This window comes from Azolla caroliniana, unplaced genomic scaffold (genome assembly GCF_043228905.1).
Source record: "Azolla caroliniana isolate FFs.n. ecotype wild unplaced genomic scaffold, voAzoCaro1.0.p SCAF_16, whole genome shotgun sequence".
Lineage (NCBI taxonomy): Eukaryota > Viridiplantae > Streptophyta > Polypodiopsida > Salviniales > Salviniaceae > Azolla > Azolla caroliniana.
The window spans coordinates 3470598-3494811 of record NW_028230451.1 but is presented as its reverse complement, the minus strand read 5'-3'; the positions used below and the strand labels follow the sequence as shown (position 1 = coordinate 3494811).

The 24214-nt window shown below is 37.9% G+C and overlaps 3 protein-coding genes across 3 annotated transcripts; 1 reads left to right on the top strand and 2 right to left on the bottom strand.

Annotated features, from left to right (window-relative positions):
- Positions 1–358: 358 nt before the first annotated feature.
- On the bottom strand, positions 359–1877 carry LOC147853632 (transmembrane protein (DUF962)). Its single transcript, XM_087332674.1, has 2 exons — positions 1726–1877; positions 359–1570 (listed from the first exon to the last, which is right to left on the bottom strand). Exon 2 carries the CDS (start codon positions 1278–1280, stop codon positions 936–938), a length of 345 nt encoding a protein of 114 aa, XP_087188800.1. The 5' UTR covers positions 1281–1570; positions 1726–1877; the 3' UTR covers positions 359–935.
- A 7002-nt stretch (positions 1878–8879) lies between these two features.
- On the top strand, positions 8880–12477 carry LOC147853631 (uncharacterized). Its single transcript, XM_087332087.1, has 2 exons — positions 8880–9776; positions 10510–12477. Exons 1-2 carry the CDS (start codon positions 9552–9554, stop codon positions 12223–12225), a joined length of 1941 nt encoding a protein of 646 aa, XP_087188213.1. The 5' UTR covers positions 8880–9551; the 3' UTR covers positions 12226–12477.
- Positions 12478–18114: 5637 nt separating this feature from the next.
- On the bottom strand, positions 18115–22253 carry LOC147853630 (protein NDL1-like). Its single transcript, XM_087332287.1, has 11 exons — positions 21979–22253; positions 21726–21831; positions 21283–21380; positions 21061–21149; positions 20562–20622; positions 20383–20469; positions 20208–20285; positions 19579–19632; positions 19426–19481; positions 19175–19310; positions 18115–18881 (listed from the first exon to the last, which is right to left on the bottom strand). The coding sequence occupies exons 1-11, from the start codon at positions 22024–22026 to the stop codon at positions 18597–18599; spliced, it is 1098 nt and encodes a 365-aa protein (XP_087188413.1). The 5' UTR covers positions 22027–22253; the 3' UTR covers positions 18115–18596.
- Between the last annotated feature and the right edge of the window lie 1961 nt (positions 22254–24214).

Sequence of the window (24214 nt, the reverse complement as noted above, 5' to 3'; positions counted from 1 at the left end):
TCAACATGGCCATTCAACAGCGCCTTGTTTCAGAAGAAGAGTTTTTATTGAATAGCTCCTGTACTATTTGATCAACGCTTGACTTAATAATACAACCACCAATCAGTTTCATCAATTCTTCCCAGTATATCATAAATTTCTGGTGTAGTCTAAATCCATTTACTATTTCTCCATTTCAACGAATAGAGCATCATAAATGATCTTTCACATTCCAATGTAGAATGGCACACAACGAAGAAAAAAATGCATTCCTGTAAACGTATTATCTTGGCTTGGCAAAGAGCATGGATTTCATGAATTAATCAAGTAGAAATGTATAGCACAAAGACAACTTCTCCTAGACAATAAGAACACAGCAAAGAATCTAAAATACATTGATTTTGCAAATAATATACACAGATTTTGTAAAAGAATATACATAGGTTCAGTAAATCGTACAAATGGGAAAGGAATCAGAAGCATTGGACAGAACATATGCTCAAAGGCTGAAAGAGTGTAGGCATCATTCAAAAGCATATGTGTCCATGCAAAATAAACAATGAGCAAGGGAGAGATGGGATAACAACACAAAAATGATAAGATAATCCATTGGACCATTTCAAGGAAAGAGGGGTGGCACAGATCCTCATCATCCTCTTATCATACCAAATCATCATCCACATCACTGATCTCATCATCATTATCACCAATGATCCTCAGCCTCCATCACACTGTCATTATCCGCCATCACAGCACATCATAATCATAATCATTAACATCATCCATGTCAGCACCCATCACATCATGTCACATCATCATGTTGCATCGCATCACATTATTGTCATTACCATCATTATTGTCATCATCCTTTACTATTCGAAAAACCACGTGATGGAGAGACCTACCCTCCAGACAAGTGGCAACTAGCTATATATATATATATATATATATATATATCATGAGACCTGAAGAACAGGGCGCTTGCCGAGCCGTTTCATCTCGCGATCCAGCCGACCAGAGAGCATGAGAAGGAAGAGCTTGCAATCACAAATGAGTGACCAAAAGGGGTAGCCATGGTGGGAGGTGTGGGGGGAGTTCCCTTCGATAAAGAGGTGCGAGGAGAAGGACATGGTATACGCAAATGCCGGGGCGAAGAAGAGGAGCCACCAGCGGAAGAGAAGGGATGCCACTAGAAACGCAGCAGCACCCACCATGCCACAGAAGTGCCACCGCCTCGTCCATGCCTTTGTGTGCTGGTTCATGTAGAAGGCCCAGAACTCCTCCAGACTACGGAAGTGCATTGCTCCTTATGCTTTCTTCTCTCTTCTGCTGCTTATTCCTCTCTTATTTTGTTGCCCCTCTCTTCTTCTGATCCTTCTTCTTCTCCTCCGTCTCCTTCTTTTTTGGCTTCTTCTTTCTCCTTATTTGCTCTTCTCTCCTTTCTTTTGTATTTTCTTTTTTTGCCTCCGCTTGATCTTGGCTTCCCCTTTCTCTTATTCTCTTTCTTCCTTATCTTTCTTCTTCTTCTTCTTCTTCTTCTTCTTCTTTTTCACCTCTTTCTAGATCGCTTTCTCCAGTCTAATTCTCGAAGCTATGGCCAGAAAAAAATTTCTTTCCTTAAGTACGCTTCCAGGAAAATCCTAACCCTAAAATCGGGCAACTGTATCTTCACCTGTATGTTTAGATTTCTTGACAGAAGCCCTATGCAATGGAGGGGGGAGATGAAGAGGAAACAGAGCCACGTACCTGATGATCTCTTCTGATGCAACTACTCCTGCATCTTCTTAAGAGTGGGTCTCCTTCTCCGCTTGTCCGCCATGGAATTCACTCGGGAGGCAGCGAAAACAGAGACGATCGCCATGTCTGCAGAACAAACATGGAGGGCCAAGAAACCATGGCGGAATATGTATACACTGTAAGACAGTGTCTGTTTCTTTTATTTCCCAAAATGCCCCTCACTTTTCATTATTTCCTCAAATACCCTTCTTGCTCAACTCTCGGTTCACACTCCTCATCCCTTCTATCCAGATTCCAATTTATCTACTACCTTCACAACTTGTTTCTTTTTATTTCCCAAAATACCCCTCACTTTTCATTATTTCCTGAAATACCCTTCCTTCTCAACTCTCGGTTCACACTCCTCCTCATCCCTTCTATCCAATTTATTTATCTATCCCATCTATCATACTCCCCCATTTAGGCTTGCCTCCTCCTACATCAAGTAAACCTAAAAAAATCAACCCTAGGCCCTAGGGTAAGGAAAACACATGGATTTTAGCCACATCATACGTGTGTCGTTGGCTCCTGTGTCCTATCGTCCTTCCATTAATAATAAAATACACGTTGTATCCCATGCTCACATTGCCCCCCGCATACAATACACCCTCCAGTAATTGATCACTCGTTATGTGAGTACATATGATAAGACCCATGGACTTCAACCTAGTTTGTTGGAGGCATTACTTGATGGACTACATTATGACGGTCGTTCTATAATACAAAATACAATCAAAGTTACAAAATACTTTTCCCCCCCACTAGGCTTTCCAAACCAATGTTTCCCCTTATATGGTTCTTACATGCAAGTGTTGTTTTGCACTTTCAAGGCTCACTATCATGTCTTACGGGGTTGATCATAGGATTAGGGGTGTCACCCTCTAATGATAAAAGATGACTTCATGCGTCAACACTTAAAGCATCAATCAGTCTCTCCATGCAACCATGAGTATCCACAATATCTTCTTAAGATTAACTAGGGTTAATAATACTCATGTAAACACTACACTAATTAAGAAATATAAATTTATCAATTAAATAGAGTATTCAAGAAGGGTTTCAAAGTTGTCATTTATGGCCACCTTTTACATTACTTGGGCATTTTCATACTATATTGGCCAATATATCTTTGTTTTTCTTTGTGTCTCTTGCTCATTTTTATTTGCCTCCAGAGTTGTCCCTTTAGTACCAATGCCAATATGATGTAATCAGAGAGGCATGGAGAAAGCATGTGATGAGTACTCGACACAAATCTAATAGCACAAATAGTTGAACACTTGAAATTTGAAGTTGAAATGGAAATTGATGCATCAAATTATCATTTGCCTGTGTACTTTATTCACACTTTTAACCCAACAAACAAGTTGATGCCTTGTTAGTCAGTAATCAAATGTTGATTCTTGAAGAGACAAGGCAAATGAAGCCATTGGAAACCAACATAAGGCAATGAGAAACATATTAATGCGGGGGATGACATATTTGAGAAGGTAAATAAAAGGCATAAGATCAAGTGCATGAAGAAGCCAAAAGGAACTTGTGGAAGGTGATTTGGTACTTGCAAAAGACATGAAAGAAAATAGAATAAGGAATGATCCTATAGTCTGCAAATGATTAAAAAGGTAAGCCAATCCTTCCACTCATTATTATGTTGTACATATTATTGGGTGGGCCTTAGTAACACAAAAATGCACTATAGTATGATTCCTAAAAATAGGGCCCTTATGAATATATTGTCTTACAAACGAGTGATCACCAATCTAGGATTCCAAGCTCACGGCTTTGACTCTCTCATATAAAGCAGATAATCAATTACCCACAAAGCAGATGATGGAATGGGGGAAATATAAATATTTATTATGTAGATAAATCATATTTGGGCACAAATGGTTGGTATTCATTTGCTCTATGTCAAGTCTGACAATATGGTCACAACATTGGCTAGTCAAGTGTGAACTTCGTTGTTGACCTCGAGGGTTTTTTTGTGTTGTTTCAAGTGGAATATTTGTATGTATATGGATATTTAGAATCAATTAGATACGAGGGGTGTATTCTGGGTCAAGTGGAGTAAGTCCAATAATGAAATTTGAATCCTTCCATTGGTTACTACCACAAACGTGATGATAGAAACACAGGCCTATGGTTTCCAAAGTCAACAATCAAATGTCTCAAACTTTTGGATTCTCGTCAACCAAGAAGGTAGATGAGAATATGGCCGAAGAAGAAACAGTTGTCAAAGCATAGGAGGCAAACAATGTGTATTTTCACAAAATACCATGGTTTTCCCATTTATTGTAGAACTTATTCCTTTGGTTCCATGGATTTCCACCACGATGAGCCTAACCATTTGCATGTAAAAATATAGCTTTGTTAACATTTTCCATGAAGAGTGAAAACAAGATCATCACTCTTTAAATGGCAATGCTAACATTGCAGTACATGCCAAAGCACACAATGAAATCATTGCATTTACGCATCATAGTTTAGAGTTAGATAACTTGTGGTTTGAAACTTTAAGAGTGAGTAATGATTAATGAGTTCCATGTTGGGTTGAACATAATTTATTTTCTTAATGTTCTTGGAGGTCATGTACTCTTAGTAGTTTGCTCTTAAAAAATGGCTTTACAACATTGAGTCATACTTCCCAAATATAATGAGTGAAAGCTTTAATGTAGTCCTTTATCTTTAAAAGGAAATGGTTGCTAAAATTTTAATATGAACGTACTTCTATGACTTAATCAAATGTATCTCGAAACGTGTCTATGGTTAGGGAAAGATTTTAATAAACAAGTTATAAATGTGGATGAAGAAGACATAATAATGGACAATTCAGCATCTTAAGGAGGGAATCATGGAACTTTTAATATCTTATTGTACGTCCAATATTTCCTCATTAGAGAAAGTGACCATGATTACTGAAAGATTATCAATGAAAGACAATGTCTTATCAACTATCATTGAATATGGTGGTTCACACAAGTCCATGTGTAGGCATAGTGGATCGAAGTCATCATGTGATGAAGATGAGTAATAAATCAAATGTAGTGTCTTCGTGGCCTCATAGTATATTTTTGCAATGAATTTGTGCCCTCTCCTTGATTGTTAGACTTTTATGGCCATCCCCACTATTCACTAAAGTTGTTAAGCTAATATATAATGTAATAAACGTACAATGAATGTGCCTAGACACATTAATATGGTTATTGGATCTTAATAAATAAGTATTAATACATGAGTGTTAATAAGATGCCTAATGGATGTTACTATGTGGATCCTAATGGTTGCAAATCAATGATAATGTGGGAGTGTTAATTATTAAGAAATTTTGTGTGTATGATAGAAATCTTAGGTTATTTTCTTAGAAGAATTGCCAACAAAGGAAGAGAGTGTGTACAAAAGATGTACAAAAGATGTTTATGTCTTGGATTTAATGATAATGTTGACTATACAATGCTTTCTAGCATGTGAGATTGTCATAGAGAGTGTGGGTTTCAGAACAATATGTTTTTAAAAATGACACATATGAGATATATTTCCTTTTATCTCTCCAAAAATAGAGCATCACATTTATACCTTTGATTCGCTTTATTCCATATGTGCTACATATCTCAAGATGTTTCTTGATCATCAAGCAAATATTTTCGATATTTATATCATGTTCCCCATACAATCATTACCAAGTTTGGGTGGAAAATATGGAAACAACACCACACTGGGCCAATTACCACATTCCAAAGCCTATTAATGCATAGGTCATTACCGGTTGGAGCGTGGGATCCTTAGCTCTCCTAATTGTGTAGCATGCCCAAATGCAATAGAGTCAATCCGACATGCTCTATGGGACTGCCCAAACACCCATCAATATATGGTGGGGGGGTGGCTGCCTATTACAATTATGCCAGATGCAAGTCACAATCAAGTGGGGGAATGTATGTTGGTTATCATGGCAAGCCCCAATTGATAAGTACGAATGTCGGGAGGAGGGGATGACGCTAGTGATAAAGGCACAAGATATTTTGTTTTCCACATATCCACTCAACTCTTATTAATGCCAGAGTTGAAGTTGTGTTGGAATTGGCCAGCCCAATAACTCTTTGGATTCTCTAGAAACAACAGTGTAGGCAAGTTTTTTCCAATCAAACCGTGCATCAAGCAAATACGGTGGCCTCATGGGAGGATCCGATGGAGTAAAACAATTGACTTTCATCAAACAATGGTCGTCCTCTCCCTTTCTTGAGTCAATGGGCCTCCACATAAGATGGAAATATAGCGTTGTTACTAGGATTTGTATATAACATTCTCATATGTAAAATTTTATAACTAATGGAAGGAGTTGTTTTTTGGAAAATAAAAAGTTCCCAATATTTAAGAACTCCCAACGTTTGATTTGCTTCTTGATGTCCCCATGCTATCCTTCAATTTTCTCTAGCCACATTACCTTGTTACAAGTATACATTGCCCACAAGTTTTTTTCACAAATGTTTGTGCTTATTTAATCTCCAAATATGCAAATGTGAATGTCACTATTACTCCATGGTTTCTGCTTGCATGTTGTACAAGAGTATCTACATAAGTTGGCTATGGCATATGCGTTCTATGCATTCAAGACACATTTTGATGGAAATATTGGACATCAATGTTAAGGTTGGACAAGAGGATTCATATGAAGTCAACAATGTGCACAACACACAGTGGGGACAAGCTAGTCCATTGAAGCACGGTTGTGCACACCCTTAAAAAGAGAAAACCAAGTAAACATTAAGGGCTATATCAATGTTCTCTTTTATACACATCGGGTTGGAATGATCATTGATTATGTCAAGTTTCCGAATCCCATGGATGGAGAATAATTACCAATGGAGGAGGTCCAAAGAAACAAAAGAAAATGGACAATAAGAGGAAGACAAGAAGTGCAACATTAAGGGCTATATCGATACTTTCTTTTTTTATATACGTTGGGTTGGAATGATTGTTGATTATGTCAAGGTTTCTGAATCCCATGGATGGAGCCTAATTACCAATGGCAGGTTCAAAGAAACAAAAAAATAAAGAAAGACAAAAAGAGGAAGACCATAAGCGCATCGAGAATCGCATTAGGGAGTGGAGGGGCTAGGGTGCGATAGGATTTTTGTGCAAGCTATGAAACCCTATGATAACATATGTATGGGGCTAAGAAGGCTATGGATATGAGAGATCCTAGCCTAGCCTTTGAAAGTTGAAAAACCTTGGGAGGGAGGAGGAGAGGATGGATGACTTTATGAAGTAAACACAAGACTTGCAAAACAACATTGGGAATGAATGAATGAGTGAGCGAGCGAGCGAGTGAGTGAGAGAATGCAATATTATAGTAGGGTAGCAGTACTAGTGTTTGTTTGTATGACTTCTTTTGTTCCTCTTTTGTATGCATGCATGCATGTGTGTGTGGTGGGGCAAGGCATAAAAGACTGGAAAACACTACCAACAAAAAAAGGAACAAAACAAAGAAAAAAGGACTTTGGACTCTCTTAGTAATAATGTACAACAAATACATGTGTTGTGAGAGCCCACCACAAGGGGTGGTAGTGGGGGAGAAAACGCACGTGTGAATATGAGCACACACATGCACGGGTATGACATCCATGTGGATGAGGTGGAGGTGTCATGAAAGAAGAGACGCATCACACGTGTGGTCCCTCCCTTCCATCTATTTCCTTAACCTTTCATACATACTTATTACATGTATCGTTTCCTCGTTTAGCCCACCCGGTTTGACCAAACTAGTTAGCCTTAACCGGTTTAGGGACCAGTTCGGTTCAAGTTCGGAAACTCCCAAACCAGTTTGGTTTGGACAAGGCCAAACCGGTTAAGCTCTTACTGACCCGTGGTCGATTCCTGGTATTGCTTGTGGTAGGCATGTTACTGATGACTTGCTTGACTTTTTGCATGCTAGATTTGACTTTGCATTCCACAATACTATGTATGCTATATGATCATTCAAAGTGTGTAGTGCTGCAAGGGAAGGATCTATAAATGGATTTGTCGGGGTATTTTGTAGATATCATGTTGGCATTACCTACCAAACATGTTGAGATCGGTAGACAGAACTCATTGTCGCTTGCGTGGAATTCCTTGAAGATAAATAACTCGTGACAATTGGGGCCTTTTGGCATATGGTCTCTTGTTACAACTTGTTGTCCATTGTCCATTACACATGCTTTGTTTGGTCTACAAGATTCAACTATAATACCTCACACAGGTTAATATGTGGCTTGCATAAATCTATCATCCGATATACACCCTACATGGAGCCCCACCAACGAAACCTCGTAAAACTCTAGCTTGGATTGATCAACCCAAATTGGATGGCTTCACTCCTTTCTATGTCGCATGCTCCTTAAAACATGAGTAGCAAAGTGCTAACGAAAGGGCCATGTATCCGAACACGGACGAGATGGGGGGCCATTTCCAGCCAGAAGTTGCATCCAAGCTCACCGATCGCGCTCTGGGGCTGAGAGGGAGGGGTGTATGTATATAGCTATGTGTATATGTATGTATGTATGTACGTATTCGATGACATTGGACGTGCTTCCAAATCCCTATCCCATCCCATCCTATGTCTACAGACTACAACCCATACATATACCATGTAAAATCATGCATATGTCATACATGTAAATACTGACTGTACTATGCATTTGATAGGACGTGCACGTGTGGTGGATGGAGTCATGGAACATGGAGTGCATGTTGACACCTACACACGTGCCGACCCATCCATACACATTTCCCAACATATGCATGCATGCATCCATACATACATACATACATACATACACCACGCATTACATACATACATACATACATACAACATACATTACATACACACATACACACATACACACATACACACATACACGATACATTATAGATAGATAGATAGATAGATAGATAGATAGATACATACATACATACATACATTCATAAACACATACTTACATACATACATACATACATACATACATACATACATACATACATACATACATACATACATACATACATTATCTCTGTAGCCTTCCTTCCTTCCTTTCTCCTCCTTCAATCTCGCCATAGCTTCCCTCTGATGATGAATCAGGTTTCTCTGTTCACCAGAAACCTTGCTTCCTCCTCCTCCTCCATCTGAACTTCAATGTTCCTTCTCTCCCCCCATCGCTGCAACTTCCCTTCCCATTGAATGAATTCGCATCACGTTCTCGTCATCATATTAGGGCACACTCCTCCGTTTGCCCTGTCTTCTGAGGAGCTTTTAGGGTTTCCCCCACCTTCCTTTGCGGGGATACCATCGCGTCCACATGACAAGGATATGGCCCCTTTCTCTGCTTTCTGGGCTCTGTCGTCGCTGGAGGAGCTGTTAGGGTTTCCACTTCGTCTTTCCCATTGCTGGTGTGCTATATAAAGAATCAAAACTCATTTTTTTTTTTTTGGAAATGATCCTATGCGTAGAGTCACAAGTCTATGGAGAACATACCTTCATTGGATTTCATTTTGATCTGATCAGAGAAAAAGTCCGCTGAAGTTCTCCTGTTGAGGTTCGTTATTGATCTCTGCAAAGACCAAGCACGCGGGAGTTCTTGTATTTTTTCGCTCATTATTTTGTGGACAAACAAGTTTGAAGATCTTCTTCTAAATCTTGCTCATCATTCCGTGCAGAAAAAAGTTTCTGAACTTGTGCAGAAATCAAGTTTCGTCAGAAATTCTTGCATTTCTTTCCAATCTGTGCCGAGATCAGGATCTGTAGAATAGTTCCATAGATTGATACTATGACAGCAGCGGCTTCAAGCAGTCGAGCCCCCACAATGAAGGAGAGAGAGAACAACAAAAGGAGGGAGAGGAAACGGCGGGCCATAGCCTCCCGTATTTTTGCAGGCTTGAGACAATTTGGAAACTATAAGCTTCCCAAGCATTGCGATAACAATGAAGTTCTGAAAGCTCTGTGTCGAGAAGCGGGATGGACTGTGGAAGAAGATGGAACAACATACAAGAAGGTAAGATCGCCATGAGTCATCCTAGGATTGTATCCTGCTCATTGTTATACGGATCTGATATGTATGTACACAGAGATGCGATTTCTTTAACTTCTGCAATGAAACTGTTGCCTGTTCCTTTGCTGTCACATATTCCTGCAGATAGCTGTGCACACTATGGTTCACTTATCTAACGCAACCGGAACTCTTGCCATATGCGTCACATATCATCAAAGAGAGTGATTAACTTATTTTCTTCAGTTCCTGCACATTTGTTTCACAACTGATCAAATTAGATCTAGTTAAGTTCAGTTTCGTTGTCTTCCCACTCATTTTCTTACAGATCTGTGTAGACTGAAGTATCATAGCTTCGTTATACATTCTAATTATAGACGAGCTATGAAGATAATTTTTAGCTAAGCTCCATCGGTTCCTGCATGTCTATTGCATATTATCTTACAGATCCTCTGTGTAATCTTTTATGAGATTAGCTTCACCTTGTCGTGCACATTTTCTAACAGATCTATGTGGACTATTGTTAGTTTAGTGTGTAGCAGAAGAGTTCGATGTTGGCAATGATCTAATTAGATGATTATTATCTTAACTTCAGCATTGCCTCCACGGATCTGTGTGCATTGGTTATTAGCTCGAATGCTATGTGATTGTTAAAAATCAACATCATCTTCAAATTGTATAATGGTTATTATTAGGTTTTTGTAATTTTGTTCAAACTAATATGCACCATTTTTTCAAGGGATGCAAGCCTTCTCAAGATAATCGAAGAGAACTAGTTTGCAGTCTACCTACATCAACAACAAACAGTCCTGCTTCATCTTCTTATAATGCATCTGAAGGAGTCCTGATGAATCGAGCTAATGCAGGTTTTAATCAGTCCACAGAAGGAGTATCTCTGATTCCATGGCTGAAAGGTCTTTCGGCATCACCTTCTGGCATATTAACAATGGCATCTGGGGAAAAACCTTCAATCTCTTCTGATCAGGTTGCTATGGCAGGAACTTCCAATTCTTCTTCTGTGCGAAACACTAACAATTACTGTAGTAATATGGGCTTGCGTCCTCTGCAAATGATGAGGGGAGGAACTTGCAGTGCTCCTGTGACTCCACCATTAAGCTCCCCAAGGATGTCTTATAATAATAACTGCAATGGGAAGTATCCGATCATAAGTGATTGGAGTACTGATCTTCATCATCATCAGGTAAGTGTTATTAAAGGAGAACCAGGATTAGAGATTAGCTCTAATTCCGACTGTGCTGGAGCATTCTGTAGGAGCAATACAGGAAGTTATGGTGCCCAAACTTTCATGACGGCAGTGAATCAAGCTAATAATTCTTCCATGCACACTCATGCTAATAACAAATTTGCGTCAGGAACATCTACTCCAACATATCCTCCTGTTCTTCACAACAGTAATAATCTCATTCTTAGTAATACTTCTGGATCTTCGACTCCATCGCCATATAATAATTTCAATAATACCTGTTCCAGCGGTTCCCCCACACCCTTCCCTGCCTCAGGAGCCTCTACCCCCACACATCCTTCATCGTCTCTGCGAAGCCTTACCAACTTCAATTTCACAGCTACCTTTGGAGAAAAACAGCAACAACCATCTCAAGATGAAGACTATATTTCTCTTCTAACAAAGCAAATTAATCCACCGTCACTTTACCCTGCGAAACGACTGGTTGAGCCAAGTTTGGCTATGGAACTCAACGGCAATAATAATACTATTGAAGAAGATGATGATGAAGCAGAAGATCGTAAACCATTAGAGTCTGCTAAATATGCTTCTGCAAGAGCGTATAATTCTAAGTCTACTTTAGAGATTTCTGCTCCAGCTAGTGGTGAGGCCAGAATTAATGTAGTTAGTAACGGTTATCTTCCACCATCGTCTAATCTTTCCTTCTCCACAGATCATGATATCAGAAGTTCGAGCACACCTAGCAAATGGGCCTGTCCTTCAGCAGTACAGTATAATGTATCACATCAAACAGACATAAAAGAGCATCAAGCTACTTCTTCAGCTTTCATGGTGACGGCAGCAAGATCTATAGTAACCACACAGGATTCAACTTCCACTAGATTAAACATTGTTCGGGAGAGCTTGATCAGAAATCAAGCCGTCAATGTGCTGGATCAGAACATGGATACTTACAATTCGTGCAGGGATAAAAGAACAGTATCTCACAATGATGATCATCATCATGAGGTTAGATCAAAGGCAGCTGGGTCTGGATCTCATTCATCCTTGTCTTCAATAATTGTGAAGCCATGGGAAGGAGAGACAATCCTTCAGGAGGAGGTCTGCTTAATGGGAGAAGAAGGGTTAGAGCTCACCCTGGGAAATTCCAACACCTGCTGTAAGGTCTCCATGGACATGAATACTTCTGCCACAGACTTAGTATCCATTAGCAGGACATCATCTGCAGCGGTCGCTATGTCCATTGATTGAAATATTCTTCGTACTGATTTAAAAGGATCGCCCATTTACATGAGTACAGACAGTATCTTAGCTCACTGATCGTCTCATACATGCATATATGTATGTGTGTGTGAGTGTTTGTTTTGCCCAAATCATCATCAATCAGCATCATCTTCTTGTTCTTGTTCTTGTTTACTGATTCCATTGCTAATGCTAGCTCAATCACATTGAGTACTAGATTACTGGTCTATTAATATATACATATAAATACACTTGTTTTTCCCACATCTTCTTGTCTAATTTCAATGGTCAGATCAATCAATAGGCCACAGTAGGATGACTACAGTATTTTTACTGCTCTTTGTTCTTTTTGAGTATTTTTGTATTTTTCCCCTTTTTCTTTATTTGTGTGTATGTAAAAAATACATACTCGCAATTTGCTTTCCAATCTTCTTTTTTCCTGGTTCAACAGATTTTTTTTGTTCGATCCTTTACTGCTTCTGACAGAGTTTAAATGCTTTGATAAAAAAACAGTGTTGATGGAAGATTGTGTTGGGACCATGCTCATAACCATTGCCCAGGTAGGAAATTGCTCCAATGTGGCATAAGTATCATTGAAGGAAAAATGCAGGAAGACCACGACATGTTTGAGCTTAACGTTGATGTTAAAATGGGTTAAAAAAGAATAAAAATCGAACAAGTTAGCGGGTGAGATCATGGTGCATCATCCAAGTAGGAATCAAACTTCTGAACTCAAATGGATGCTCATTTGCCAAGCCAAATGAGCAAGCCACCTCATGTGTGATTATGGATATAACCTTTGATGGACACGTGCTACATCATGTGTGAAATGTGGATATGACCTTTGATGGTCATGTACCACTTCATGTGCGAATATGGATATAACCTTTCATGGAACCTTTGATGGAAATGTGCTACATCATGTGTGAAATATGGATATGACCTCTGATGGCCATGTCCCACTTCATGCGCGAATATAGATATAACATTTCATGGACATGTCTCTGTTTCCCCTTTGAAATCTTAGCTGAGGCTTGAGCCTTATCAACATATTTTCTGCCACTACAGTAGTAAGTACAATGATGAAGACATCTTTTCATAATTCTGATAGTTATATTCGGCAGTGCGTTGGTACATCAACCACATTCACGACATGAGTAGTTTTTGTATTTGCGGGCATTTACTTATTCTAAGTGAGGGTTGCATACTGAGGCAATTGGTCTCAGTGCATTTTCTTTTTATTGTCTTTCAATTATGTGGAATACTCTTTTAGAAGAATGAATGGTTCATTATGCGGTTTACTGATAAGGATTTTGTTCTCTCAGGTGCTAGTTCTCCTTTGGGTATATATATATGTCAGGACACATGTTTACTAAATTGGGTTGAACACAAAGTGGGAGATTGTTTGTTCTTTTTGTGTTTCTAGTGCAAGGTTCTTTTTAAGTTATGCATACGTAAAAATGATGATCTTTTAGTGGGTTAGAGTTCTCTTGTTTCCACCTATCTATCTCATGTCCCATGTGCAAGTTTGATTGCTTAGAATGCTGATCATCTAGTGATATAGTCTTTTTCTAATTGGTATTATAGCTTGTGTTATATGATGCTACAATCGATTGTCTATATTCCAATGTCAATGCTACAATTGGGCCAGGTAGTCATTTCCCATAGATGGGATGGGCCATGTGTGTATTAACCCTATCTTTGCAACACATTACCTTTGAACATTTCTTTCTTGTTAGGGTTTGAACACCGCAAGCAAAGCATATCAAATAGCAAGCAAATAATTTTATTGCATTGGAGTGGAGCTCACAAAAGCAAGCCAACTTGGCATGTGAGGTAAATGGAAGGAATAATAGGCACAGTGAAGAGAGATTATTGCAATTATCAATGTATCCATTTAGAATGGATGATTGAAGTCGGAAGCAATTGGGCATTTTACATTTTTGTGATGCTAAATTCCTTCCTCAGCCACGGTTCACTTGAATGTTGCAATCAAGAATCACATGACCAAGATCTTGTATACCTACTCCTAAGCATCAAAGTTCTCATTCACAAAAACTCTCAAATACACCTTGGAGAACTTAAAATTTCCTCTTTAGTGGGCTTAAAACAACAAAAATATCATTATGGAAAATGACTACATGATTCTCCCAAATATTAACAGTGGACACCATCCATAATAATTATGATAAAAGTTCTTGGAGCATTAGAGAGACCAAAAGCTATCATTAAAAATTATTCATAACATGTCCATAGTAATTGTAATAAAAGATGTTGGAGCATTAGTGACACCAAAAGCAATCAATAAAAGTTATTCATAAGCCCAACGGTGGCAAATTTAACTTTGTGTACACAATGCTCCCTTGCTAAATAAATCATCCAATTAGTGGCAACATATACTTGTTCTTCTATAGTCTATCAATGTTTGCATGGATCCATTGCTCTTTTCCACCAACAAAATAGATCTCCGAACCAAGGACAAGGATTTAATACCACTACATTGAAGATAATCAACTAATTGGTATTCTACACCGGAAGGCTTCCCATGCCTAGAATTATAAGGTAGTTTATCCACAGGCTACAAAGAACCACATCAATTTCATGACTAACATTATGTCTAGGATGTAATTCAGTAGGCAATCACTTTGAAACATATTCTTGTAATACAAGGCTAGTTGCAAAGTCATTCAGTTGATATTGGAAGAAAGGGAAGTAAAGGCACATGATCATTCAAAAGAACAAATACCCAAGTCCTAATAGAACTAGCTTTCTTCTTCCCTATAACCATACTTTATCAAGCACTATATCAACACATTTCATGTTCATAACATGAAATTTGAGGGTCAAGGTATGTGTGACCATGCTTGTTATCGCATATATCCTTATTTACACACGAGAGAATAGAACATATTTATGAGTGTTTGGACAATGGAGATAGTCTCCAACAATTTAAGATTTCTCTAGCAAGATTTTATGTTTGTCCATAAATATCCACAAGAATAAGAACTTTGCATTCTTGGATTGCACCATGCACCGGAAACAAGTGTTGTGCTTCATGACCTTTTCCTAATGAAATTGTTGCTCTTAACCTTCCCTTATTTACCTTTTTGTTTCTCAACAAGTAGCCATTACTTATGAATGGCATTAAAGCAACGACGACTTTTAAAAATCATCCTCATAAAATCATATGAAGAAACAACTTATGAAAAACTAGTGTCACCTTCCCTACAAAGATCAATTTGTGGACCACCAATGCTCAAAAGTATCATCATAATTTTCAGCACATATGATCATGTCATCAAGTGTGTCAGGATAACGAGAAGGCTTAACAATAACTTTATAATTGGAAAAACCATGTAATTTGTAGAAATGATCAAGGTTATCAAGTTTAAGGATAACTTTTGTGTATTTTGGGATATATTGGGATGTCACAAGAGCCCATCCTTTATGTATATATGTATTGTGCGTCCCTACTGGTCGAAATGCTATCCTTTCTATTACCTAGAAGAAAAGTTTTTTAATCAATATCCTCAAATTTTGTTCCATGAAATGGATAATTCGCCATTGATAGGCCATTCTTGTTTGGGTTTCATTGCTCCTGAGAAAAAGGGTAGCTTATGTTATTCTTAAGCATATTGCTACCTTCCATAGAGTCTCTCGCACAATTACATGATGAATGTCATTGATTGTCTTATCTTACGATGAACATGTTTTGATCTCATTCAGACTCATTGATCTTGCTAGATGGCATGTGAGGTTGCAAAGTTTGAAACCAATATCATAATAACATGATGAGAAATCAAGTTGGCTATCATCATGAAGCTTTGATTGGCAATGTCCTAGCTCGAGACTCTCACACAACACATCCCATGTTCAACAACATTTGGAATGGAACATTTAAAAAAGAAATAAGATCAAGAGTGAGACAAGTGGTACAAGTACGTCTTAGATGTTTGTTAACTTTGAATGTGATCTTGACAAGTTTTGGATAGAGAAAACTTTATTTCAAACAACTTTACAATTTTGACTTTCAGATTAGAGTGTTTTGCAATTGCATTTCATGCATGGTGTTGGTGTTGGTGTAGTTCTCATTTATTCCTACTGAGATTGAGTTAGAAGAGATGCTCTTGGATGAGAACGAGCCAGATCTCAACATGTATGCTTTTGTCTTCTCAGACCTACTTGGCACATGTGATTTAGCAAATAGATTATCAATTTAAGCAATCATGACATGCCATCCTTCTTTGTATCATCAAGGAATGTGCCCAATTTTTGTTATTGTCCTATTGCAATCTCATGTATGATAGGACATCACATTTTACATTTTTACAATGAAAATAATTGACACGCCCTTAGATGGTGAGTTTACTTAACGTTGCAAAAATGATATTTGTCCTCGTGAAACCGCAAGCGCTAAAAGATGACACAAACCATCCAACCTTTTTCACTTTATTTGACAACCTTACTTTATTTGCAATTCTTTTTTTACTTTATTGGTAATGATTTTATAATTTTATTGTATTACGAAAGAATAGAAAATCAATTTTGTCATACATAAGTGAGAGCATTCATGTACACGAGAACAAATACAACACATATGATAGAGTTGAGCACATGGAGAAGATTAAGCTTGGAACTGTCAATTTTATGACTTTGATGCTATGGTGTAAACCACCAAGTTAAGAGACACATACAAGAGAAAGAGAGACAAAGAGAGGAGCCATGGCAAAAGACATGATTCTCCATGGTTGTGTATATGATTTTATCATACATGGGAACAAATACAACACATCTAATAGGGCTGAGTCCATGGAGAAGATTAAACTTGGTACTCTCAATTTTATGACTTCAAAGTTATGGTTTAAACCACCAAGTCGAGAGATACATATGAGAGACAGAGACAAAGAGAGTAGCCACAACAAAGACATAATTCTCCATGGTTTTCTATATGATTTTACATCGCCATGTACAGATTAATGAAAAGAACAACTTACATGTGGGTACTTACATCAATCCAAATAGTGAGGTGAGTGGATGCATTTGACAAACATTGGCACATAAGACAGCAGGTGCAAAGGGAAATTGACACATTAAAAGAATACCGACAATGCTTTATAATCATAATTCCTACAATGTTACTTGTTTTCCTTAGTACCATAAATTGCTTGATTTGTTTTGCATTGGCGGCCTGAGAAGGTTTTCAAGAAACATGAATAAAAGAAGGGAAAAGTACCAGGATACCCCTAGAAGTTCATCTATTTACCAAAATGCCCCTAGAAGTTCCAAATTTACCAAAATGCCCCCATGTCCAAAAAATTACACTTTATAAAGTAATTATACACTCAAATCTTTGGTAAATAGGGCTAGTTCAGGTCCATTTCTTCTATCTTTGGTAAATAGGGCTTGTAGATTTGAGTGTATAATTACTTTATAAAATGTAATTTTTTGGACATAAGGGTAGTTTGGTAAATTTGGAACTTCTAGGGGCATTCTGATAAATAGACAAACTTCCAAGGGTATCTTGGTCCTTTTCCCATAAAAGAATTTCCTTCATTTCTAGAAGGCCTTTTAACCTTCTTCTGTACTGTTATCTCATTTATGTCAGTGACAATTGAGAGAAAGATGTCCCAAAGAAAAGCGAGAGTAACAAGGTGGTCTCATTAACAATTAGTTGAACCGACACTACTCAATCTTTCAATAATCACCGATAGAAAAGGTGAGGAAAGAAAAGGAGCAACAAAACGTGGAGGGGGGAGTAGGGGGACTGTTAGTTGGATGGATGATAAAGTGTCTATGTAGACCTTCAATAACTATCAAAATGGTTAAAGGTTAAAAAGATGAAAAAGGTAGTTATTTACAGCCATGTATGTGTAGTAGTAGTGTGACAAAACACAAAGATTTTGCAGAAACCCAAAGTATGTTGTATTCATTAATGATTGAAGTCATATTATGAAAATGGTGGAGAACAAGATCTCCATAGCTGCATTTGTTATGTAGGAAAATGGTGTCAACTCCACAGCCTATTGTCATTCATGTGATGATCAATTGCCACACAAAATTCGAAGAACCCATCGAGGCTTCATCATCATCATCATGCAATGCAGATTTGCAGTTTGCATCATCGTCATGCAATGCAGTTTTTGCAGTTTGCATCATCAACATCATCTCGCAATGTGTATTGTGCAGTTTGCATCATCAATCATGCAATGTGCATACAGTTTACATCATCATGTAATATGCACCCATGATAAGGTAATGCACTATTACCATCCATCTATGCAGAAGATCTGGCATATTACCATCTTGATGACTACCACGTTCCTACATCAACTCATCACCATCACCATCACAAAGCATAATGCCACCCATCTATCATATCATTATACTTGCTCGAAGGCTTCTTCTGTAACCCTTGTCTTGATGGGCTTCAGCTTAAGTCCCAAGCTCTCTGGAGAGAGCAACTCTGGTGAGATACAAGGAGGGCTAAGTGGGGTTGTTGGAGAAGAAGCCGAAGCCGAACGTCGGTGGCCCTTGCCATATGAATAAAAATCGGTATGATGCATCGGAGAAGTACGGTAGAAGCCACAACCCATGAGAAAGTACTCCAATGGTACCACCATCGACTGTGGTTGCTCTTCCGTAACTAGTGACCCACATGCTCGCACCTGTACAATCAAAATTTAAACATATTAAATTGTTTTCCTTGCATAATTTTGTCAGGTTTATACAATCTAGTGGTGTGTATAAAGAGTTATATGAATGAATCTGGATACAAATGCTATCAGTAGGATTAGTTTCATTATTAAGTAATCTTAGTGCTAGTGTGACATTGGCAAAGGTTTACACAATCTACTATGTATTATATAGGCCAAACCACATGAATGAATCTGAATGCAAATACTGCTGGTAGGATGGTTCGATCTAATTCTTAAAAACAGAAGATAATGAATAAACCCACCTCAACTAGAGCAGTACATTTTCTGTTCATTACTTTGGAGAAATGTATAGACTCCTTGAGAAAGGGAGAATGCTCTCCGACAAAAACCAGTGTTCGGCAACTGAGCTTCTTCAAACCATCAGTAAGATCACATCTCCTGTTTTAAACAGTGAGTTTTATAAATCACATATTCTAAGCACATGTGTTCTAACAAAACAAACAGGCAGAAATCTTCATGAAGAAAGAGTGAACATTTTTTTGTATGAGCTCACCTATCCATAGATTGAAGTAACCTTATCACATTTGTACTTTGCCTTTCATCCAACAACTGTTTATATGAGGAAAAAACAAGAAAAAACACTAATGTTTCATACATGGTAATTGTAAAACTCTTGCATCTTGATCTAAAGGCAATGCTTACTTACCCGTCTACATGCCTGCACAATATCAGACTCATAACCAGCCACCATCCGGATATCCTACGCCCAATAATAAAAAGAGAATTAGGATCTCAAAGAACAATAACAATAACAAAAAATGAAGAAATTTTTATATAAGCTTTATGTGCTCTTATCGATTGGATCCTGATAGTCATTTCCACTGCAAAAACTTAAACATGACTGGATTCTGGCCTCCAAACACATCTATTTCAACCTTATCTAATTTAAATCTAACTTGATAATCATTGGACGGCACATGCCTAAGAAACATCTAGAATGATATGGTTTATACCAATCAGCACCTTTCAGAGGGAGATTAAAGTAAAGATTTTGCATTTTTTCATTCCATGTTTACTTTGTTCAACTATCATATAAGATTATGTATAGCATTGGATTTTCTCATTCCAACAGTGGTTCCCTTTAGGATCTTCCCAACAACCTCTCACACAACAACAAACACACTCTTCACTTACTTCAAAATTTCTCGCATATTGCTAATTTCTCAAATGTATAGAGGTTTTTGGTTGAGAAATTTAAAATCTTATATTTTTCGCTTATGTGATCACAACTATAAAGTACTGACATACCATACACCAAAGAGTTTTATTGATTACCTGGCTGAAGTACCTTTGAAGCAAAGTCTCCTTGACAAGGTTGCACATGCCGTAGAAATAAAGAACATTCACCAAAAACTGCACACATACAACAACAAAGGTTGAAAAGTTGAGGGAAATCATATTCAAACCATGGAAATACCCAACTCATATGGAACTTCATTAAAATTTGAACCTTATTGTAAAGCCACTCCGACCAAGTAGGTGCTCGACAAAGGGGAGACACCAATATCATGCCAAGGACCCTTTCAGGATGTCGTAGCTGAATCACAAAACGAAAAGCATAATACACTGGTTCACAAAGTAGAAAATTAATGCCTGAAGAAAAATATATTTTTTAGTAGCTATACATACAGCAAATAGAGTGAGAACGTATGCCCCTGCCATGACACCCATACACATAACTGTCTGCAATCTGCAAAGCCAGAAAATTAGCCAGTATCAGCATGAGAGGATCATTTCTGAATTCATGGGAGAGATGTGATCCAATGCTCTTTTATTTATAGCAAGAAGTTTTAGACACATTTTGATGGTTTGTTGTCTATATCCCAACATACGTTATACAATATGATTATATGTAAGGCTCAAATCCAGATGTTAACAGGTTATTGGTATATATCTCAATGAGCACAATAAAATCTCATAAGATGTTGGGCCTTAATCCAGCTATAGATTGGTTGTTAGGCCAATTCACCTATGTTCTTCTGTACCTCTACAGGAGAACTCGAGTTTTTAGTGACGGAAATTAAACAAAGAGGGCTTTTCTTGAGGAAGCATTGCCATTGGAATCGGAGCATCAGTTCTTAATGAAGCAATGACACGGAAATGTAAAATAAATTACAAAACAACTCACCCAAAGTGGTTCAATACTTCACCCACTTGATCAGCTAGGTCTTCTGTGGATAGGGTGGGTTCACATGGAGGTATTGCAGCTGCCCCCAACTATATATATTGCGAAGAAGAAGAACACCAACAGAATTTGTTAGAATAATGAGAAAACAAAATCTCCATCTTTCTTCCTAGTAGAAGCGTTAATTTCTTTCATTTTTTCTCATTCTTTGCATTTTTCCATTACCTCATGGCCAGGTGCGTCAATGTGGTAGATACAGAAGTTGTGAAAGATAAGAGACGCTGCTTCAGGGCAGAGGAGGAGGCCTTGGAAACATGACATATCTGTAATTAACCAAATAAATAAACAAGGAAACTCTTGGATTAACAGCAAAAACAGATTTTCACAGTTCAAAAATTCAATTTGAAAGCTTGAAACATACATTTCTGTAATTAACCAAATAAATAAACAAGGAAACTCTTGGAGTAGCAGCAAAAACAGATTTTCATAGTTCAAAAATTCAATTGAAAGCTTGAAACATACATGGCTGTAATTAACCAAATAAATGAACAAGGAAACTCTTGGTTTAGCAGCAAAAAAACAGATTTACTTAAGTTCAAAAATTCAATCGAAAGATAAAAAAGATGTAATGGGATCAGTTGGTATGGCGTGTGTATGCGTATACTTACAGTTCAAGGCTATGTCAGGATAAGTAATGAGAGCAGGTTTTGATTGGTCACCACAAACAAAGACAGAGACAGAGGAGCCTCCAAAGGACGTCTTCACGACATGTTCCTGAAGAGAAGACAGCAAAGAAAAACAACGTAGGGATATTGAAAAGAAGGGAGAGGTTCAATTTTAAAAAATTGAATCAAACACAGAATGCAAAGTATGTAAGAAGGAAGGAAGGGAAAGGTGAAAATGGTTCGGCCAAGTGTATACCTGTCCACCCCATGGTATGGTCTCTGCATCAACTGTAATATTGCACATTTTTTCTGTTGAGATGGAGATGGAGATGGAGATGGAGACGATGGTGTTTTTGAACTGATCTGACACGGAAAAGCGATGAACAGAGGGAGAGAAAGCTTAGAGATTAAGCAGACCTATATGTATATATATACATTATAGTATTGAAAAGGGGTTTGGGGTGAGGAGTAAAATAGGTAACAGAATGATCCAAAAGCAGAAGGAAGGAAGCAGGAAGAGTGAAGCAGAAGGAAGCAAGAGGGAGGAGACAAAGGATGAGTGAAGATGAAGATGAAGATGAAGATGAAGATGAATAAATGCACAAAAACACAGAGAAACAGAGACAGACAGACAGACAGAGAGAAACAGAGACAGAGACAGAGACAGAGAGAGAAACAGAGAGAGACACAGAGAGACAGAGAGACACACACACACACACACAGAACAGACAGCCCACGTGGGTGCCTACCTGCCACGTCACGGCCACCGCCAGCCACTCCTCGATGACGTGTCTCCCTCGCGCCACGTGGACGAGGGGAGGCTTGCCTTTGGCTGGCTGCCACGTCATCGCCACCTGGCAAGGGCCGGCGCCAGCTGGACAGCTGGCATTCAGATCGCCCCCCCCCCCCCGCCAGCCTGTCTCCCAAGAAACAATTATAAAAGAATTTAAAAATAAAAATTAGATTATGAAAACAAATATGTAAGAAATGAGGGTAAAAAAAAATGATTTTTCGGTCCAAATTTTTCCCTTTTATTTCTTTTTTCTTCTCCCTTTTTGCTTTTTGGCTTTTTGGCTTTTTTCGCTTTTCCCTGGTGGGGGGAGGGGGGGCTTTTTTTTGTCTCCTTCCACCTTCCTTTTGGTAGACTTTTTTTGGGGTGCACATATTAGGTGCACCCACAACACAAAAACTGCTACACTTTTTATATGCTGAGTTGGAGGACTCGGATAGTAGCTAGCTCTCTTGCTATGAAACTTCTACAAGGAAAAGCGTGATTGATTTTAAAAGGGGAGCGAAAAAAAAATTTCACTCGGGACATTCCCCTCTCTCCTCCGACTTACTCTTCATCATGGCAAAAACAAGATAAACACCATGTTCGATAGATATTGTGGATGAATATAACCCATGTTTTCTACATGATTCACAAGCTTGACTGAATGAACGCGTTTAAACCTCGGGTTGTATGATCCTTGTGATCGAATTTATGTATTTTATTTGATTCTTGCTTGTCAAACTAAGTGTGAAATGAGTACCACTAGCTTGATACTAGAAGCTAACTTGTTTATTTCGCATGTTCTCCACATATACAAATCAATGTTGCATAATAGAAATTTCATGGTTTCCATGATAGAAATTTGTGTCATGCAAGCTAATGTGGCATGAACTTATTCTAAATACACGTTGTCACAAAGTTACACGCGTGCTTGTGAAATTGAGTAGGACCACTAGGAACTTGAACCAAGGAAGATGGTTTGTTGTTGAAGAGTTATGAGAGATGCTATTTGTAATGGCACCCATTCAACGTGGGCTTCTTGATAACTTTGGGTTCTTTGTTGACATGCTCTACTAAAGTGGGTAGTATATCTTAGTCCAATGTCTTGTGCACTTGAGCACTTCGACGAACTTTTGATTCACAATAAGGTATTTTTTAGCAAAAGTTTGTGTAGAAAATCACGTTGAGTGCATTTGCTTAAGTGTGTGAAATTATCGTAGATATGTATATGTAAGAGTGCTATATATTTATATGTCTAAAGTGCATGTAAATACTTATGCACGTGTCGAGTTTAAGGTATAATTTGTTTATGAATGTGTGCGTGATTATGTATGAGTAAATGCATTTTTTCTTTATGCATATTTTTAATGTCTAGACTCTATGGAGGTAAATGTGTGTTTTGATAAGTGAGAGGAGATTATGTATAAGTGTAATGTGTGTGTGCTTGCGTGTTATGTTAGTATATAATATTATGTACGTTTATATTTATGTGTTGGATAAATTTATAATATATGTATATATTATACTCATACATGTTTATGTTATTATAAATTTATCCAATATATATATATATATATATATATGTATGCTAATGCATAGTACCTAATATACTCGAATGCATTGGCAAACATTCCTTTTCATACGAATGAAGCCGATTGCGTATGTTATCAAAACATTCTCGTGTTTTTTTTTACACTTTTTACCTTAACTTTCTTACCTT

What these genes read in the sequence shown, in the direction of transcription:
- LOC147853632 (XM_087332674.1), bottom strand. Translation starts at nt 1,280, where the DNA reads ATGCACTTCCGTAGTCTGGAGGAGTTCTGGGCCTTCTACATGAACCAG.
- LOC147853631 (XM_087332087.1), top strand. Translation starts at nt 9,552, where the DNA reads ATGACAGCAGCGGCTTCAAGCAGTCGAGCCCCCACAATGAAGGAGAGA. An exon ending in ATGGAACAACATACAAGAAG is followed by an intron (nt 9,777 to 10,509) that starts GTAAGATCGCCA and finishes CATTTTTTCAAG; the next exon opens with GGATGCAAGCCTTCTCAAGA.
- LOC147853630 (XM_087332287.1), bottom strand. Translation starts at nt 22,026, where the DNA reads ATGTGCAATATTACAGTTGATGCAGAGACCATACCATGGGGTGGACAG. An exon ending in CCATACCATGGGGTGGACAG is followed by an intron (nt 21,832 to 21,978) that starts GTATACACTTGG and finishes TCTTCTCTTCAG; the next exon opens with GAACATGTCGTGAAGACGTC. An exon ending in TTCAAAGGTACTTCAGCCAG is followed by an intron (nt 19,633 to 20,207) that starts GTAATCAATAAA and finishes TATTGGGCGTAG; the next exon opens with GATATCCGGATGGTGGCTGG.